This window comes from Macrosteles quadrilineatus, unplaced genomic scaffold (assembly GCF_028750875.1).
Source record: "Macrosteles quadrilineatus isolate MER2022 unplaced genomic scaffold, UCM_ALF_1.0 Scaffold_7__1_contigs__length_78375512, whole genome shotgun sequence".
Classification (NCBI taxonomy): domain Eukaryota; kingdom Metazoa; phylum Arthropoda; class Insecta; order Hemiptera; family Cicadellidae; genus Macrosteles; species Macrosteles quadrilineatus.
Window position 1 is genome coordinate 46,955,737 of NW_026542600.1, and position 20,592 is coordinate 46,976,328.

The 20,592-nt window shown below is 35.3% G+C and overlaps 1 protein-coding gene across 2 annotated transcripts in view; it reads right to left on the reverse strand.

Annotated features, from left to right (window-relative positions):
* The window catches only part of LOC128998734 (uncharacterized), a 41,328-nt gene extending 21,079 nt beyond the window's left edge, over nt 1-20,249 (reverse strand). For both annotated transcript variants that reach the window (XM_054425060.1, XM_054425059.1), the window contains exons 1-8: nt 20,097-20,249; nt 14,091-14,212; nt 11,856-12,012; nt 5,543-5,763; nt 4,866-4,958; nt 4,039-4,170; nt 2,231-2,678; nt 1,249-1,444 (exon numbers count right to left, since the gene is read on the reverse strand). In XM_054425060.1, the coding sequence (XP_054281035.1) occupies nt 1,249-1,444; nt 2,231-2,678; nt 4,039-4,170; nt 4,866-4,958; nt 5,543-5,763; nt 11,856-12,012; nt 14,091-14,150 (1,307 nt within the window). In that variant the 5' untranslated portion in view covers nt 14,151-14,212; nt 20,097-20,249. The remainder of the gene's footprint in view (nt 1-1,248; nt 1,445-2,230; nt 2,679-4,038; nt 4,171-4,865; nt 4,959-5,542; nt 5,764-11,855; nt 12,013-14,090; nt 14,213-20,096) is intronic.
* Between the last annotated feature and the right edge of the window lie 343 nt (nt 20,250-20,592).

The window sequence follows — 20,592 nt, forward strand, 5'->3', positions numbered from 1 at the left end:
AGTTCGAGACGAGACGAGACGAGATTTTTTATTTCTCATAAAATTTCGAGACGAGATCGAGACGAGATTTCTCTTCTCATACACAATGGGAAATGCACGTTCGAAATTTTTACCTGATTTTGTAACATTGTTAGATGACTGTTTAAATACTAAAATAATGATAATAGGCAAGAATATTTACAATCTTTCATTAAATAACATCAGCATAACATTTTTTTATTAATCACGCCTAACTTATTAAAAATGCCTACGATTAGGAAACATGGTGATATCAGTTAGGATAGAGTTCAACTTATCCTTAAATAAAATACATCATAAAATAAAAGCAATATTAATTTTTATAAAATAGTTACTTGTTTTGACTTTTTTATAGTAATAAAACATTCCTCACACTGCTTACACTTAACAAAACTTCTCAAATGTTATTAAAGTAATATTATTAAAATAATGAAAGTAATATTTACATTAAAAGAATTAAAGTAATATTTACATTAAAAGAATTAATTAAATAAGAACGCCTTCGAAAAGGAAACGCAACTACAACACGCTCCTGTATTGCGGGTATTGCATTGACTTTCTGCAGGCGTTTTTAATTTTTTTTTTTTTTTTTTTTTTTTTTCTCGTCTCGATAAAAATCTCGGCCAAAAAGTAATCTCGTCTCGTGTAACGAGATTGAAAATTTCCCGAAAATTTCCCGAAATTTCGAGACTTGACCATCCCTAAAATTTAGAAAGCATCACTGAAAAGTCGACTGATGTTGATGATGAATATGATTCAGGGATGTTTGTTAAGTGAACTTTTGGGTATGTACAAACAAAATCTCCATGCAGAACTATCAATCATGAAACAGGCATTGATAAAAAAGACAATGTCAAGAAAAATAATTTTGAAATAAAAAAAAGAAAAAAAAACCTATTATCCGGATCCAATTAATGCATCCATCCATTTGACACATATTCAGGGTTTTTTTCTTGGTTTATTGTGCTTTAATACTTGAATGTATTTAAATTCAAAATGCTCAATTCAAAGCTTATTAACCAGGGTTGCCCGTAAATTAAGGTCTCAACTAAAGTTTGATTATTTAATCTGGAATTTAAAAATACGGACAACTCTGATTCCCAATTAGTATGAGAGTATTAATAAGGAACTGTATTTTAATTCAAAATTAATGGTTGAGAATTTTATTCATAATTTTAACTGAACCATATATTAGTAACCGAGTAATACCTTAAAACTTAAGATACTGACTGGTTTGGACTGACAGGGGTTGCAACTTTCCAATTGTTCTCTTCATCAGGACAATATTCCTCATCCCACTCCAAACTAGGCAGTCTCTCTTCGTCTAGTTGTGCCAATCCAATCTGGGTACTCGACTGAGGGGAGTCCTCATCCAATGACAGGTCCATGGATATGCTGCGGTTGATTGTGGTCAAACTGTACAGACCTATCACAAATAACTGATTAGAATAGTTAACATTTCAGGGTGAAAGTTCATACACAATTTACGAGACTATCAATTTTTTCAGTTTTGATAATGTTGACTAATATAAGTATTGTTTTCATTAATGAATTCCATTTCATTAGCTATACATACAAATTTACTTAATATAAGAGGTTTGATAATGTTTTAATAGCTCTTTTAAATATGGTTTCTGATGAAAACTGTATAATTTTAAGTTTGTATTTTACAAACTATTGTTCCACAATTGAAATCAATGACTGGCATGCATTAACACTGGTTTAATAATGTATATGATTCCAACTAATGGTTGTTTTGTTATGATGATAAAAAAAAAATTCAGAAGAAATGACAATCTACTTGGGTGTGTTGCTAGCCTAGCCGTAAATGTCTTAGATTGCAGGCAAGAGAAACAGGTTCATTCCCGGCATATCCACAAAACATTTGAGAGATTTTAACGGCTTTCCTTTAAAATAAGAGATGTGTGAGCAACACATGATGGCTTCTTTGTACCTGTGATCATGCATTTTGCTTCTTTTTGCTCATTCTTAAAATTTATTATGCCGTTATACATCTGAGACTATGTATCAACTAAATTTTCTAAAATATATGCTATCTTCATAGGTTTTATTATTTTTTTTTTTTTTTTTTTTTTTTTGGAAATGCAATGGCTTATGATTTCAAAGTAGTTTATTTTTATAACACTGAACTATTTTCTATTGCTATATTCTATTTTCTAATTGCGAAAAAAGTTGATGAAGAACAACTGACCTTTAAAACAAGCTTTAGCACTCTGCCTCCTGACAATGTCTTCAATAGTCATCTGTCCTTCTTGTGGTTCGGCAGCCTCCATCAGATCAGACAGTCCTGGCAGATTGCGGTTGCACTTGACTGTCTCAAACTCCTCATCCATCAGCTGACAGTTGGACTTGAGTTGATCAATCTCTTCTTGCAACTTGTCTAATCGGGTGACAGTAGGATTCTCTGCAGATTGTTCAGTGAAGGATGGCATGTCGAAGCTCAGCTCTGATGACATACTGTCGATGGAACCTTCACGCCGTGTGCGATAGAAGAGTCCCAGAGAATCAAAAGATAGGTCTCGTGAAACAGAATGACGGGTATGTGACATTGGGCTTGAGTTTGTGGACGAGGTGCCTGTGCTGTTCCCGTCTCGAGGTGAATACCTGTTATTGCATTTGTCTTCATTGTTGTTGCCCACCTGTAAGGATCCCAAAGCTTAAAACAATTTGTAAGATGGACATTTATATTAGTGATGATCAAAACTAAATGCTTATTAGTACCTACAAAATATAGAACTGTCTAATGATAACACACGTCAATGTTTTTCTTCCAGCTACCTTGCTCTGATCCAATGTAATAGGATTTACTTACTTGAAAACACCTTTACATTGGGCTCTGCCCCAGCGGCCTTATTCTCTTTCCAACTAATGGAGGAAAAATGGCGTTTTATGGCAGCTACTTTGAGAGAACGACTGGGTATAGAAACTTGGTAGAGGTGTCTAAAGAAAGGTCTTGGGTCGGTTCATGACTATCAAAAGAGAAACTAGGTAAATTCCCTTGGGGCTCTGCTCCAGTGGCCTATACAATTTTGTGAACAAAATTTGTTTACATTAAAACCGTATGGTTATTTTACACTATCATTTTCTGAAACAGCTGTTAAAAATAAATAGTATTTCAAAGGTTACTGTTATAAGCAATTACTGAATTTGTCAAAATGAAATATTTACATTGTTTTTGTGAATTATAAACTTATTATCTACTGCATGGGCCTAATATGTTTTTTCAATAGCTTGAAAGAAAATGTGTATTTATGATATATTTTCACAGTTTTTTGTTAAAATCTATGCTTCTATTCACTAAAATAATATTATATTACGTAATCAGTGGAACATATCAATATCATAGGAACTGTTAATTCCTAATCGGGTTGGGTTAATCAACAGTATTGTAGGGGTACTTGCCTTTTTGGTCTACTTTCAATGATAATTACACTCAAGAAAGAGGTTCATGAGATCATTAATTGTTAACAATCAAAGATGGGAATTTACTAATAAGATCAAAATAGGACCTGAAGATTTTTATTTAAGGATATGGAACCAGTTATCTGTAATATTAACTCCCTCTACCAGACGACAGACCCAATAATTTCATATTATCTTCTTTTCCCGTATGGTTAATGAGGCTTTAACATGAACAAAGCTCTTGAACAAGAAGCAATGTAGGATTCAGAAAACCTTTTGGACGACCTGTTGCCGATGAAAGAACCGGAAATATTGTATCCAACGAATTCATCAACCACATTTTGTATGATAGTTGGCTGAATTAGCGTGAAACCTCAAGAGGAAGCGTCGATTTCATTCAATGTTGTTTTCTTGTTTACAGAGTAATCCACTATTTAACATTCATCACTAGAGGTTAACGGTAAGAATGGACCATGAGGTACTAAGTTCACCTCAATAAAGAAAGATTTTCATTTCATTAATTTCAATTTAATTTAATTTAATTTAATTTCATTCAATGAAAATCTAAAAACACATATTAAATAATGAATATAATACCTGTAAGTTAGCCGGTGTCAAAGATTGAAGCCTTTGCAGCAACCATCCTTTGCGAGAGTTCACCGATGGAGGAGAGCTCAGTTTTGACTTCCTTCTTCTTTCTCTAGGCCATTGTCGCCAACTTGACTGCTCCTGCAGGAAAAAGTGAAAATTTTTTACTTTGTGAATTCAATTTGATGTATAAAATGAAAATGAGGCCTTCGCTCTACTACATGTTTGTCTTGCTGTGGTTATTATGGGAGATAGCGGTTAAGATACTGGAAACATTGTGTTTAATATCATACAGGTTGCGTAAACTGTCCTTACGAGCCTTCTAAAGGCGCTAAAGTACATTTTAATTATTTCTGATGCACTATGTAACGTATATTTAGATGACAATGACTTTATTAGTTGTAAATTATTGATCTATTTCTTTCAATTGCTGTATAATAGCCCTTACCTAAAGTAAGTTACAATTTCAATTTTTTACGTTTGTATTACCTTTACATGAATAGAGAGAATGTTTTTAGTTAAGAGTTATAAAAAAAAGCCGACAACTAAAACCCGATAAAAAAAAAAAAAACGGAACCAAAACCGAACTGATAAAATCAGCAACCGAGCCATAACTACATCATACACAGTAAAACCTATTATCAAAGTTAGACCAATTATCAATGGTAAAGAGGGGACCAGAGTCATAACGAATTAGCAGATAAACTGATTTCACAGATTTTTGGGGTGTACACAGTTAATAAAATCCGCAATACAGGAGCGAGTTGATGTTACTACGTTATATGTTTTTTTATTATACTATTTACTACAAAAGTATGGGTAGACACACTACTTACGCCTACTGCTGCAGCAGTGAAATCATGACAGTTGGACATTTCACTTTCAGAATAGTTATCATCATTCCCATTTACAGGTCCAAAGTAACGGGTCTGTAACATTAAGTGATATTTATCATACTTTGAATAATACACAACTATTTAAATTCAGTTTACTCTATACATGAAGAAAAGAAACTGATCCTTGATGAGAAGACTTACAGTTAGTAAATATACCTATATCCTTCCTACAAAAGCTGAAGTAACATCACACATTTAAAGATTAATAATCTGATCAAAAGACAACTGATTGACTTTATACTGCCCAACATCTTAAACATACGATCTTCAAAATTAAGAGCTTACATAGAAGTAAAACTTCATACTTCCAAATTTTCTAATTGATTTGATTGAGCTACTAGTACACCAACCCCTGTCTTTATGTCATTAAGTACCTATTGTTAAGGAAATGGGGTGTTTGTCAAGTAGGCCTAAAGAAAAGAATAATGCGGCAATGAAAAATTCTAACTAACCAATTTGGGCTTAAACCCTTCTTAACACAGTAAATATCTACCATATAAAGGGAAATGAAGATCTAACAACAAAAAAAGACAATTTTATTTTAACTAAAGGTTAGCCATTCTGATATTTTCAGTCAAGCCTATAGAGGTGATTTTTACAACAAATCCAAAACTTACCTGGACGTTTAAGAAGTCATTAACAGTAGATGGTGTTTTAGACGAATGGTGGTAGCTGAATGCAGGGGTGCCCTCAGCAAAAGAAGAGGGAGAAGATGGGTTAATGTCATCTCTTCGAGCTAGCCCAATCCTTTGAAAATGTTGGTACAACCAAACTTTGTACAGCTTATAACATAAGTAGCTGCCGATTCCCAGAAGAAGAAATACACCTGTTACCTTCACTGAAACAATAAAGATAAATATTTAGCAAATTTAACCATTGATTATATACTTCAATAGATTAATTCACTGAGTAATGTATTAGTTAGTGAACATAATCAACAGCAATTCAGGCAGCAGGGAGTGGGTACAAATTAATCAGTACCAGCCAATGTCATAAAACAATGTGCAATTGCTTTGAAAATGCTTCAAGTATTCTCTTTATTCTTTGTATTACCAACTCTGCCCATTCAATTGAATGCTATTGATAAGTTGTCTATGGTAGCAACTACATCAAAGCCCCATTAATCGAAACCCTGCTAATCCAAACCACTTGTTGGAGAGAAAGGGTTACAACTATATTTGTATAATAAAGGGAGAAAGCTGTTCTGAAATACAAAGCAGGGTGTCCAGCATGGAAAATCAAGACAACCAAGTGTTGTAAAGGTGCTACAGGGGCTGAAGAAAGTACCAAACGGTTTTTAGGAGGATATTGCCTACAGTATGGTCACAAATTTAAGAATGCAATCATCATAGTTTAAGTTTGTAAAAATGTCTACTTGCTTATGGCAAAAAACAGGTTAAATGGGAGTTTTTTTATGATTGGAGACAGTTTTAGGCGTAAAAAATTGCTTTAGAAAGTCACTAAACTACTTTTAAAATACAAACAAATTTCCGGAGGAGGACCCCCAGACCGCCCTCTTATATTGGGGGGGGGGGCCTGGGAGCCCCCCTTGACAAGGTCCTAGAACCACCACTGACCTGCCCCCCCCCCCCCTGAAAGTTTGTCCTGGCTACGGCCTTGGTCCATCTATGTGGCAGAAGATGTAAGGCCTCAAGCTGGGGTAGCGGTTATGTGGTCGTTGGGGAAGGGTGGCCACCAGTGAGAAATTATGCGGTAGTGGCTATTAGTGCCATAGCGCGTAGCGGTTAACCCCGTGAGTGGCTTATACCAGGCTTGCCAGGTTTTATTATGTCAAAATTGCATGCAAAACAGATAATGACGCGGGAAACTTTAATTTAATCAATACCGGTATTTAAATTAAATATTAACAAAACAACATATAATTTTCTTGTTGATATCACATATTCAACAGAAAACTACACTGTTAAGCAATAACACCTTTTTGCCAACCTTAGTGGATAGTTAAATCAATTCCAACATATGCTTTTTGTCTATCTTTAGAGGCTGTTCATTATGAGCAAAATTCTTGTATTATGTATTATGTGAGAAATTAGTAAAATACCATTTTAATGACATAAACAACACTGTTTGTACATGTGATGAAGGTACCTTCAAGAATTTTCAAAGGTCAGTGACGAGGGTACAAATGTCACTATCAATCAATAATCTATAAATTTAGGCATGTTAGATGCAAGGGCGGTCCCAGGGGGGGGGGGGTCAGGGGGGTCATGACCCCCCCAAAATATTTTTTATATACATAAACTATTATACCAGGAAAACATTAATAATTTTTGTTGCAAATCGTTTAACCAAATTGAAATTCGTTGTAGTCAAGATACGTTGAGATTCGTTGTCACTGTAGCGAACAAAAGGTCTAATTACAAAGACTCAAAACTTAAAACTTGGGATCGTTCAAGTCTGATTATGTTTTTGTACGTTATGATAAGTAGGGAAGATCGGCAGACAACGGACGCTTTCAGCCATATATGGCAACGGCAATGTCCGATGCTGACGTTCGACGTTCGGCTGCATTCTTCTTCTTATTTAATTTTTCAGCATTTAATGTTATAATTCATTTTAACCCAGATGATTGAAAACTTGAATTGGGCATTGGATAAAGAAAAAAAGTTGTATCAATAGTCAAAGTTTGAAAGGTAGTTGAATATTAATTTATCTGAGTTCAGCGTTAGGAATTTTTTATTACAGTAATGTAATTCAATGATTACCGTAGCAAATTTCAAAACTTTCAATATTAAATAGTATTCATATTTAGAGCACCTGATATCATATTTAAGAATAACACAACCCAATTGACATGTTGCTAGCCAAAAAACAACAACAAAGTGGTAGTGTCTCAGACTTAGATGCGGAAGGGACGGATTTAATTCGGAGGGTTTTATATCGTTGTTTAATTCCCGGCACAACCACAAAAACGTTGCACAAAAACTTTATTCTCACGTTGACCCCTTGTAAAATTCCACTGGTACTGGCGTAGAAAAAATTAGAACACTGAGAACCGATTCTTCAGGCGGTAGCAGTGACGGGACGCTGACGCAACGTTAGTTGGTAGTGTACTTTGTGTAGGTTAAGTTGCTTACTGGGCAGGTATAATGCAGTCGTGTTTGGTGCAAGATCTTAAATACTTCTTAGATAAAATAAGTTCTCTGGTTTGAAATCTTGGTCTGATTTTGGACATTTTCTGTTTAGCATGCACATCGGCACCAGTTGAAAGGGTGTTTTCGTAAATAAATAATGCTTGAATGTGTTGTAATGTTGCGGTATTCCTTTGATATTAAAACCACAAGTCTCAATAATGCAAAAACATGACATTATACAAGTTTATTTTTAGACATTTCTTTGACCTTTTTAAACTGGGAAGCTTGAACACATTAAACTAGGTTCTCAAAATAGCTTAAAAACCACTCATTTTAGCACGTTATTTCCACATTTTTTCCCGGACCCCCCTCCTTTGCTGGGCCCCCCCCCCCCAAAATATATGTCTAGGACCGCCCTTGGTTAGATGGGAATTGAATGAATCATCAATAATATCTAAAAAAAACACTTGGGAGTTGGGAGAGTTGCACGGAATTGTGGGTTAGGAGTGAGCTGGTGATTTGTTGCACCGTTTTGATGGACGTCACAAATTAATGAGTTATTTACAATAATACGTAAATTTGGGACAAACTTTACACTGCACCATTCATTCACATCTACTACAGTTACAACAACAAGTGAAATTCTTTGTTGCAATTATTTTGAATAGGCTACTAAAATCCCACTAATCAAAAGGATTTAAGACCGGGTTTGAAATTATAAAATTATAATGTTTCCCGTGAATTACATTTAAAACGAAGCTAGAAATGTGTTAAAATTAGTGATGGGCGGATCCAAGAAAATGTCGGTATCGGATCCGGATCTTGAAAAATTTGGATCCGGATCCAGATACACACTGTCATAAGGGCGGGTTTAAACAAACGTAATTAACAGAATGCCAATTTAAATCATACGGTTTAAAATTATATTGGTAATGTTTAAATGTGTTAAATACATCTTATATATATAGAGTAATCTCCAGTTGAGCCCATAATCCCTCATTTTTTGGGGACACTAAAACTTTTCAAAATCATAAAATGAAACTTTGTCCTAAAATGTATCTGTGTATATATTACTATAGTTCAATCTTGAGTATGCTATATCATGGTTTTTGCATGCAGCATCCAATTTATTTATGCCTGGATCACCTCTTGTTAATCTCTTCCTTAACAAGAGTGGACCTGGAAACAAATTAAAGGAAGAGATAAGCAAGGGAGGATCCAGGCATACAAGACCGATTTTTCCCCGATTTTTTTTTAATAACACAAAGCTGTCTGTATCCATGTACAACACCGATTAACCGGATAACACGGCGGTTAAAATTATTACCAGTGGAAGTGCATATGCCCAGCTATCTTTACTGTGAACCTGGAACAAAATTTGGCGGTAAAAATTGTTACCGGTGGAAGTGTATATGCGCGGATATCATTAATGTGGACCCGGAACAAAATTGAAAAAACGGCTATATACAGTACTGTGTATTTGCTCGACTCTCGATAGTCCAGATTTTTCGTAATTGGGACCGGACGTCCGCCACATTAGTCCAGATGAGCGTACATGGATACTACACAGCTTTGTGTTAGTAAAAAAATCGGGGAAAATCGGTCTTGTACATGGATACAGACAGCTTTGTGTTAGTAAAAAAATCGGGAAAAAATCTGAAAAAATCGGATCCATCAAAATCAGACCCAGCCCAAGATTCGGAATTTTTGGATCCGATCGGGTGCCGGTTCTAGCTCGGATTCGGTGGATCCGGTAGTCCGATATCCGGATCCGACCATCACTAGTTAAAATTAAAAGCTTGCTGCATTTTAAATTATATTTACCTATGTAGTTCGTCGTAGGTCGTCAGGGATACCCCTACACTCGGTGTCCGTCTTACCATATTTTGCCTGTTCAACTGGGCTAAAAATAGACCCTCACCCTAAGGTTTTACTTTAGTCGGAATGTTTATACTAAGTGAATTTAAGATTGGCGGGGTTTTAAGAGTATGCCTAATTGATTAGAAACACAACAATTAAATATGGTACTAAGGTAGTAGGGGAACTCAAATTTGTGTTGTTTTTGCTGTAAATCCAACATTTTTAGCTCTAATGACGTCCTAATCAGAAAACAAAACTTATTCTCTCACTTTCTTTCGCTATCTTGTCAAGCGATTCTCGACCTTCTCTACACTCGCCAAAGGAGAGTGCAGTGCAAGTAACTTGAGACATTTGCCAGTCTCATATTTGACATACGGTTCATATTGGACGAGCACAGTTTGGACAAATGCTGCAGTTCAAGCGATATTAGACCTTCCGTCGGTTATCACACCGCCGGCAAAAAGCCTTAATACTTCATAGAGAGTAGGATTAATGAACAATTATTACATTACATTCAAACACTAGACATACAAAATTGATTAATTAAGAATAGACACAACATCCTTTGTCAACAGATGAAACTGTCAAATTATGTAAAGAGTATGTCTAAATTGCTTTGAAGTTTTGTCACTTTCAACTTATATAAAAATAAGTTTATATACCTTGACAAAATACAAATCATACACTACCGTGTTGGTTATTAACATATAATACAGGGTGATTGATATAAGTGTGCCAGCCGTTTTATTCGAAAACTATAAGAGATATCAAAAAAAGTTAAATGGTAAGTCCCTTGGATTTTTTATTAAAAAAATTGTAGTCAAGTCAAAAAAATTATTTTAGCCGCCATTTTTCCAATATGGCCACCAACTTTGATTTTTCTTATGGAACACCCTGTATTTTATGATGTATTCTGGTAGAAAATGTAATTTTAAGACGATTTTATTCTTGTGATTTTTTTCATAAACCTAACCGTTTCAAAGATAATAATGGTTAAAGTTTTGAAATTTCTGCATGAGAAAGAGTTTCGATAAAGGCCGAAGCAAGCATGCCAGCTGTTTTATTCGAAAACCATTCAAAATTTCACAACTTAAACCATTATTATCTTTGAAACGGTTAGGTTTATGAAAAAAATCACAAGAATAAAATCGTCCTAAAATTACATTTTCTACCAGGATACATCATAAAATACAGGGTGTTCCATAAGAAAAATCAAAGTTGGTGGCCATATTGGAAAAATGGCGGCTAAAATAATTTTTTTGACTTGACTACAATTTTTTAAATAAAAAATCCAAGGGACTTACCATTTAACTTTTTTTGATATCTCTTATGGTTTTCGAATAAAACTGCTGGCACACTTATATCAATCACCCTGTATATTTAAAATTTCCTCTAAATCCCAGAAGTATTGGACATCCGTAAACAATAAGAACTGAAAAACAAAATTGCTTGTCTGAGTTGTCAATCTAGACGAGCGTAGCAGACAGCCGAGACATTAGACCACAGATGCCACTGGACATAGAGTTTAGAGTTGTTATATTCAAGCATTGCGTCATCGTTCGGAAACCGAGCTCTGACGTAGTAAAACACTAGTAGCACAAATCCTGGTCCTGGGCTGGACGGCTTCGAGAAAATGGCGCTCGTACCCTGTCCTGTTCATAACATGCTGATTTTGCTTTTTACGCCCATACATTTTTCCGGTTGGAGAAATATTTTACACGTGTTCTGTTTGACTCTCAATAATTTTTGAATATTTAAAATAAAAAAATCGATCCCAGAAAAATTCCAGCACATTACTGCCATAATTACCGTATAATTCCCACATAGTTCCCGGTTGATAATATTCCCGTAGCCTATAATTCCCGCTTTTTACGGTGTTCCCGGTTGCTGGACACCCTTTGAGTTTCCCAAAAAAAAAACAGTTAGAACTAAATCTAAATGGTTAATAAAACGGTTGAAAAAGAAAAGTACTCACCCGATTTGTAGGAAGACGTTGCAGAATGGGAGCAAATTGGAAGCTTTCCAACAAGCCCTAGACCAGCAACCACGGTTTCCCAATCAACATCCGTTCCCGAGCTTGGGCTGGAGGGTGGTGACTCCGGGAACCAGAACCCACACCACTCCACGTCCACCTGTTGAAACACAAAAATATTTTATAAAACATTAATTTTTTGTTCAAACTACCTATACACTATTAACTTTGTCATATACCGGGGTGACAATTAGGTCTTAGGACATTATAACTTTAAACCCTAAAGAGATATCACAACAAAATTTGGCATATCATTGTAACTGGTAAGAGTAAGCTACTTTTTTGTGTACATGGTGATCGCATGTCACCTATGGGGAACTGCCCATAAAGTGTAAGCTTAAAGTCTTAAAGGCATAGGTTAATGTGGTACTATCTCAAATTAAAAGTCTTGACTTGTTGAACTTAAAACAATGCCACAAACCGTACCTCAAACAAACAACCGAGTCAAAAATGACAGCTGTTCAATGATTCATTTAATTTACAATGCTATCATACGCCAACTCCTCACGGGGGCGCCCGCTAGAAGACGGAAGAAAATCTGAAACGGAAGCAAAAGTTGATATGCACATCACATTAAAGGTCTTGATTAGTAGAATACAATGTCGCAAATTTGGGCTCAAAAATACACTTGAGTAAAAGCCGTTTAAAGATTCAAAATGTCAGATTCAAGAAATCTTTGAATGGCTGTAATTTTTGACTCGGTTGTCCGTTTGAGGTGCGGTTTGCGGCATTGTTTTTGGTTCAACAAGACCTTTAATTTAATTTAACATGTTAACCTATGCTTAGGTACCTTTAAGATTTTCCACTTACTCCCTATGGGCCGTCCCCCATAGGTGACATCCGATCATCATATACACAAAGAAGAAGTAGGCCTGGCTTCAACTCTTACCAGTTAATGATATTATATTAAATTATATGCCACATTTCGTTGTGAAATCTCTTTTTTTGTTTTAAAGTTATAAAGTTGTCCCAAGACTTAATTGTCACCCTGTATATAAATTGTTAATGAAGAATTGAAAAAAGATTATGAAGACTGGAATTTAAGATGGAACCCAATGAATAAAGTGACAATTAATGAATTTAATTAAGTTTGTAGCAAGGGACCTCGGATCAATGGCAGCAATATGGGTTCCGATCCTAATACCTAACACTAACACTACATTTTATCAGTACAGTTCAACTCTGGGACCCTCTTGATACAATTATGTACAGATAGATACAGATCTGAGCCCTATGTGACAAGAAAATGCAAGGTTAAAAGAGGCCACTAACCTCTTGTTGATTATAAAACAATCTACCATCACTTAAAGTAATCTACCATCACTTAAAGTTTATCTGACTTAGCCTAGAACAATATTTGTAGTTAATTATGTTCAAATCAAATCAAACATAATTTATTCCATGAACCAAAAATTAGAAAACAGTAATTCTTGTTTATTGTCTACACTTGGTTGAAAATTGTTTGTGATAGAACAATTTATGCCTACATTAGATATTCTAAGATATTTCATGATCACAAAGTAAATAACACCATTAACCAGAATACCCTACATTTAGGCTTGAACTTAAAATGAAGGTAATCATGATTACTTGTTTTCCTTTTTTAATCCTTTTGTCCTTTACTGCACACCTTCTTTATTGAGGCGAACTTAGGACCTCATGGTCCTTTCTTACAGTTAACCTCTAAAAAACTAATGATAACAACAAAATAATAACAAAAATTACAACACAGTTTGTAACAAAACAAGTTATAAAATATCATAATCTATTTAACCTTCCCTAACATACATTCACACACACACACATACACCCTCTGCTGCATCTAGGCCTAACGCACGCCATCCCGCCAAGCCACGGCCATCCGGTCAAGGTAATATCCTTTCAGCGTCACCATCAGTCGTGATCGGTTTTACATCACATCACACGTAACTTAACATAACAAAAGTTCAATCCTGAAAATGCATTAGGCCTACATCATTTTAAGTTATTGTTAAGCTTAAGTTCTTGTTAAGCCTACCTAGCAGACAAATCTTGAATGTAGGCTATTTGTTATTGATTAACTAATCCACAAATTGTCATGCATGTAGATTGTAAAATGTCATTATAACTTATGTCATATAAACTGTTTAAAAGTGGGCTACATAAGTCTAATAAGTTACTGTATGAATAAATTCCTACCTTCCATGACAACAGTTCCAAACATGGTCGGGACTCTAATCCTGATCGGGACCACTCCATACTAATGGGCTACACCAAGGCCTCACTGCCATGACATGTCCTGGTCGATGGACTCCATGCTCCTGTAGACAACAAGACCATTTAACAAAGTACAAGTTACGGTTTCAACTGTCGTTCTAATAATTATCAAGACCTTTATTTGAAACCTATTCTGTTAAATGCAGAATGAAATAAGCTTTCCAAAGGTACCAAATAGAAATTAATATTTATAAACGTGTTCTCGTAAAGCTAATTGTTAGAACTGCTACCTTTCTCACAGTGAACATTAGGGCAGTGAAACATTATGTCTAATATCTTTATAGGTGCAATGTTAAAATAGCTGAGAGGTATAAATAAATACTTAATGATTTGATGCAGACAGTGACCTTTAATAAGTAAGTAATTACCATATGGACATATATACGGAGAACTATACGGTAGTTGTATAATTTAAATAATTCAAAATGTAAATTGAATATTTTAAACATAGTCTAGGGCCAGGAAATTTTTATCTTTGCTGTGTTTTCACTATTAAGTCTAAATATGTGTTAATTGGTAAGTTTTAAAATTATAGCCTATTTAACTATGGGTACATGCATTACAAAATGTTATCGTAGAAAGAAAAACAAGTTTAAAAGTACATTACACACTTGAATGATATTCTAAAGAGTTCAAAATAATGAACTATCTTGCTTATATTACGTATTTAAATTGAAGTCGGTTATGCAATAAAATTATTTACAGTAATATACAAAATCTTTATTAACCCTTTGAGTGCCAACGTCCGGGGAACCGGACGTTTTTAAAATGCCGACGTCCGGCCGACCGGACGTTTTTAGAACGAGCCAAAAGTGCCAACGTCCGGCTGACTGGACGTTTCGTAATGATCGAACAGTTGTCATAACAACCGAATGGATATTCGGATTCTTTTAACCCATATATTAACATTGAGTCGAAAGTTACTAGATGCGATACATCGATTTTCGTTGGTCGAAATATCGAAAATTCGATTTTTACAAAATTTTAACCTAAAAATCGCCAGATCGCGCTCGGCATTTTTAGCGCGACCTTCGGGAAAAATCATCGACATTTTTTGAGCGTTACTTTTATTTCTCGCCTGGCACTCTAAGGGTTAAACAACTTACTCGTACGTAAAACAACGTAAACAAATCACACGCTAAGTTTGAAGTCAAATAAATAATAACGTTTTATACATTCCTACACCAAATTGTTTGACACTCTTTAATTTACAAAATATTAAAATAAACATTTGCAAGATAGTTAAGTAAATAAACATTAAGTGGCTTTTATTAATAGCCAACCATTATTATTTAAATACTATTTAAAGTAACAACAGATTTATCAGTAAAGAAAGTTTGAAACCCGGATGTACGTAATAGTGCAAAAAAATCAACAGCCCTATTATACGCGAAACGTTTAAAACCTGGGACTTCAACATATCTGTTTTACTGGTTTGCAAAATCAAAACTAACTTTGTACAATGTATTAAGACTTGTTACACTATAGGAACTCACACTCTTAAGTTGGAAGTTAAATAAATATAAATTACACAGTTTTAGACCTTCCTAATTAAAATCGTTTGAGGTTCATTGATTATTCACATAATTTAAAAAATAAGTGTACGAAATAATTCACTGGTATTACAAAAGTTATGCCTAAAAGGTGTACCGGTAACTACTTAACAACTACCTAGTAAAACAATTTTCTCCTGACACATTTTTGTACATCCTTTGATGATCTTTGTTTCTTACGCGCAATTGGAAGAGATAAGTCAACAAAACTAAAACTTTAAGGCTATGTGAAGAAATATTTAAAGAAATCAGCAGAATAAATAATAGTTGCTAGACAGAACAATAAAACAAGTCTACTGCAATGCACTGCTTGTGTACCTAATACACATTCATAAATTAAGGAACAACTGACTTTTGGCCCTATAGGGATGTAAAAACCTGCTCGGTCAAAAAGTGACGACGACACAGCTGGCATGGGCAGCAAAATTTACCTTTCAGCCTCCAATTAACGTTTGTAAAACAGCTAAAAACCTCATAGTGAGATGAAGAAATTAATTATTTATGTTCTGTGTGCAACTACAGCTGTTGCACCTTGCTACAATTGATTACGTATAATTTTGCTTACGTACTATAAATTTGGCAATGGACAACATACTAGAGACTATGAAAATGTAAAAAATTTGATATTCAGCGAGTAATTCGGATAATTTCTCAGGATGAAATAAATATTTATCCCTCGTCTTTACAGCTACTACTCCAATTTTTTGCCGGTAAAAGAATTATACAATAATTTATTGTCTTTTTTAATTTTCAATTGAAATATTCTTTATTTATACATTTGTACAATGGTGTCAAAGTTTACAAAAAGAAATAGAAATGACGACAATCCTATATATAACCACCGTTAGGCTATACTATTTTTTTTCTAAATTAAAAGTAAATTACTCAATGTTTGTGGTATGTAAATTCATTTTCTGACCAATTGATTAAATTTTATTACACAGGTTATTATTATTAGCGTGTATTACATAGGCTTCTAATGTAATACGCAAGCAGTTTTTTGTGACAATTACTCTGCATTTCTAAAACAGTTGTAGGTAATATTCAAAAAGGAATTCTTTGTAGAGGGTAGTTTTAACTATAAAGGACTTCTTGCTTAACCATCTTTTGATTATTTAATATATTATTAACTAAATAATTATAATAACTTAATGTTGATAATGTCCTAGGTTGTTAATACATGATTATTTTAATAACATTGTGGTCTTTAATATGCCATGAAAATAACGAAAAGTTAAAAGACCTAGGTATTCGTACAAATGGTACAATTTAAACGCCGACCTGCCACCCATAGTCTTGGCCTATAAACACCAAAGCGATACGTTACGTTCTCTTCCAGCTTGGAGTTGAGTAAATAGTGGAATTTGACGAGCAGGAAGAGCAATTGACATGCGCGCGCTACACTGCGGGAAAAATGTAAACTAGGGCACCCGTGCAACAACCTTCCCATATCCTTCTTCACTCTGTTAATATTACTTCTCTGTGGCCTAGGTAATATAATCCCGGGATCAGCTGAGACGGATCCCGAAATTGGATTGAAGGCCCGGGATTGAGACCCCTAATTACAAGATCTAGCCTCTGTCCCATCACCTGGTCGACAGAGTGTTGTATTTACACGACCCCGTTTTCTGCGCCCGACCTGAGCTCAGTGAGTTGCTTTCCTTCGTTGAAGAATGTCATATTAGCTAAAAAGCAGTTTTTTTTTAGTTTTCAAAGTGTAAAGCTTAATGGCTCCGTATTTATCGAAGTGGCAAGTTGTTGGATTAGCATTATCAACTGCATTGGCGGCGTGCAAAACAGAAGGAGGAAAAAGAGGATGTGGATGAAACAGATTTACCTCCTAAGACCTGAAATTGAGTCGTGCAAGACTTATGGACGTATTGGATGCTGAAGACCTCCCCGGAATTTCAAACATATGACACTCACAATTTTCACTGATTTCCTCAATATGGGACCTCGTGTAAAAAAGTACAATAGCCTAATTATTCGTGAAGCAGTGAAGAATTTTGGATTCTTACGTCCGATCGGCGATTTAGAGTCCCCGAGATCGGGTTGTGTAAACTGGGCTTAAATTAAGGGTACGGTACTGGAAGGAGGGAAAGAATAGTAGGATCAGATAAGTTAATTTATGCTCTTTGATTCTTGATTGGTATTGATTAAGGGGGGAGGGAGTATTGGAAGACCAGGGAATCACACGTGTCCTGGTAGGACTATCAGGGGATACGTGCTCTAAAACTTAAGTTAAGACATTCAGCCAACAGTAATTTATTTTTAGTTAATTTTAGGCATAGGCTTAATTTATTTATTTATTTATTTATTTCCCAACGGTTTACACCAGTTTACAAGAATGTATACAATATTAAAAGATGGCAAAATCATGCAACAGTGAGTGGTAACAGCAAGAACATAATTAATGAACAAAAATTAACAAGTAACATGTAAATAGATACTATATAATAACAATCTTGAATAACAATAACAATAGCAATAACAAAAATAACAAAATAGACAAGGAAAGATGATAAGTTAACAATAAAAATTAGAAGCAGTGAAGATAGTTTTGGATAATAGTACAATGTGGCAAAAAATTTGATTTTACAAAAACATAGCATGAGAGGTGATACTTGGCAGCAACAACAGGAACGATTAATTATGACTAGAGCTAAGGAAGGTAAGATTCTACAGTTAGTGACTAGAATTATTATCACTTAAGCAGGGAGGCGACCTTTCTCCGGAACGAGGACAATGAGTCGTGGAAGAAGTCCAGGTGGATTGCGACATCACTCCCAGTACGTAGAAGTCTCGAAAGGCCGCTGTTAGCTGCATAGTAGGTGGGTTGGTAGCGTCTACGGAATATCGTTTTGGAACGGGTTCCTGTTGGTATATGCAAGTGGATGCCGCAGAGTAGATCCGGACAGTCCAGGAGGCCATTAACCAACTTGAAAAGTGTCAGTAGGTCCGAGTGTTGCCGCCTCACGTGGAGAGGGGTGAGGCCAAAAAGAGATTCGACCTCACTCACAGGAGTACATAGGTAGTCAAACCCAAGCCTACATCCAAGAAGTCTGACGAAGCGGCGCTGGATGCTTTCCAACTGGTTAATGTGGTTCAGTTGATGAGGGGACCAAATTGTGGAACTATACTCAAGTATTGGACGAACAAGGGCTTTATATAAGGTCACGAGAGTAAGGGGAGAGTTGAAACCCTTTGTTGATCTTAGGATGAATCCAATCATAGAGTTTGCTCTTGCAGTGATGTGCGTAATGTGCTCCATTGGATTTAGAGATGGTGTCATAATAACTCCCAGATCTTTAACTTTGGAAACCCTCTTCAGAACTGATTCATTGAGTGTGTAGTCGTGTATTAAGAAGTCCGAACCCCGTTTGAATGAGATAACTACACATTTGTCGACATTCAACTGCATAGCGTTATTTTTGCACCAGTCTTCAATGTTGTTGAGAGAGTTTTGGAGATAAATTTTGTCACGGTCACTTGATATCCTACTAAAGACCTTCATGTCATCTGCAAACATGAGAAATTTTGAACCTATTACAAACTTGATGTCATTTATGAATAGGCTAAAGAGTAACGGGCCAAGGTGGGACCCTTGAGGAACACCAGACAATACTTTGAATGGGCGTGATGAACTGCCATCGCACTTAACAATAAGATGTCTTCCTTTTAGGTAACTATCGATCCATTTAAGCAGGGAGCCACAAACACCATAGCCATCAAGCTTAGCTATCAGAAGGCGATGATTGACCTTGTCAAATGCCTTTGACAGGTCAAGATAAATGCAGTCTACTTGGCAGGAGTCAACGAAGGCACCCATGATAACATCTTGAAATTCAAGTAGGTTGGAGATGGTGGATCGGGAGCGAAGGAAGCCTTAAGTAAGTCTTAAGCCTAGGAACTCATCACAATGAAACTATGCCGAACAAAGCCTAGACTAACACAAAGATACGGAATAAAAACGGAAAACCAAGGCTAACTTAGTCTAAGATTTTAAAAATGTAGGTAGGCCAAGGCCTATCCTAGGTAGGGTAAGTTATTATTATTTAAACGAACGGAAATTCAATTTGTTATCCTGAAATAGTTTTCTTTGGAATCATTAGAGGAACATTCAATTAGTTACTCCGACCTGTTTACAAAGATAAAAATAGGCAACGTTTAGGTGACGTGTAGTACACAAACAATAACAAAAACAGCATTAAATAACTCATTTTAAGTGGCCATACTAACTTAGATTTAAAAAAATCTTAGAATAAAATAAACAAGAAACTAGGCTATTATCTTAGTCTGGCAACAATAATCGTAGGCCTTATAGGGCCTAGGCTACTTTTAAGCCTAATATTATTAGCCTACACAGCGGGCTCACCTTTGTGCTTGAGCTTGACTAAATTTTCCTCTAGATGTCTCCTCCTAGGGCTAGGGTTGCTGTTAGTGTTAGCCTGTTAAATTAACTTAGCTTTTTAATAATTATTGTCACTTCGATTTCAGTATCTCGCAACTGGCTGTGGCTGTGATTTCTTTCTTTCTTTTTATTTACTAGTTTCTTTTTTCTTTCTTTTCTTAGCAGCCTAGCCTACCAAACGAAACACACAAAAAGTTTACCTAACACCAGTGTGACCAACCAAATAGTGTTGGTTGACTGTTGAGTTGCCACAAGTTTGATATACCACCGCCATGCCATGCGATATGTCACTGACTGACCACAGTCTAATAATAAATAATTTATATAAATTATATAAAGTATACTTTATTTATTAGACAGTGGACTGACTGAACACTGTACGGCTAGGCTACCGAGGTGCACAACAGTTCGCCAAATCAAATCTCCGTGAAGTGTCACTTACTTACTTGAATACTTGTCT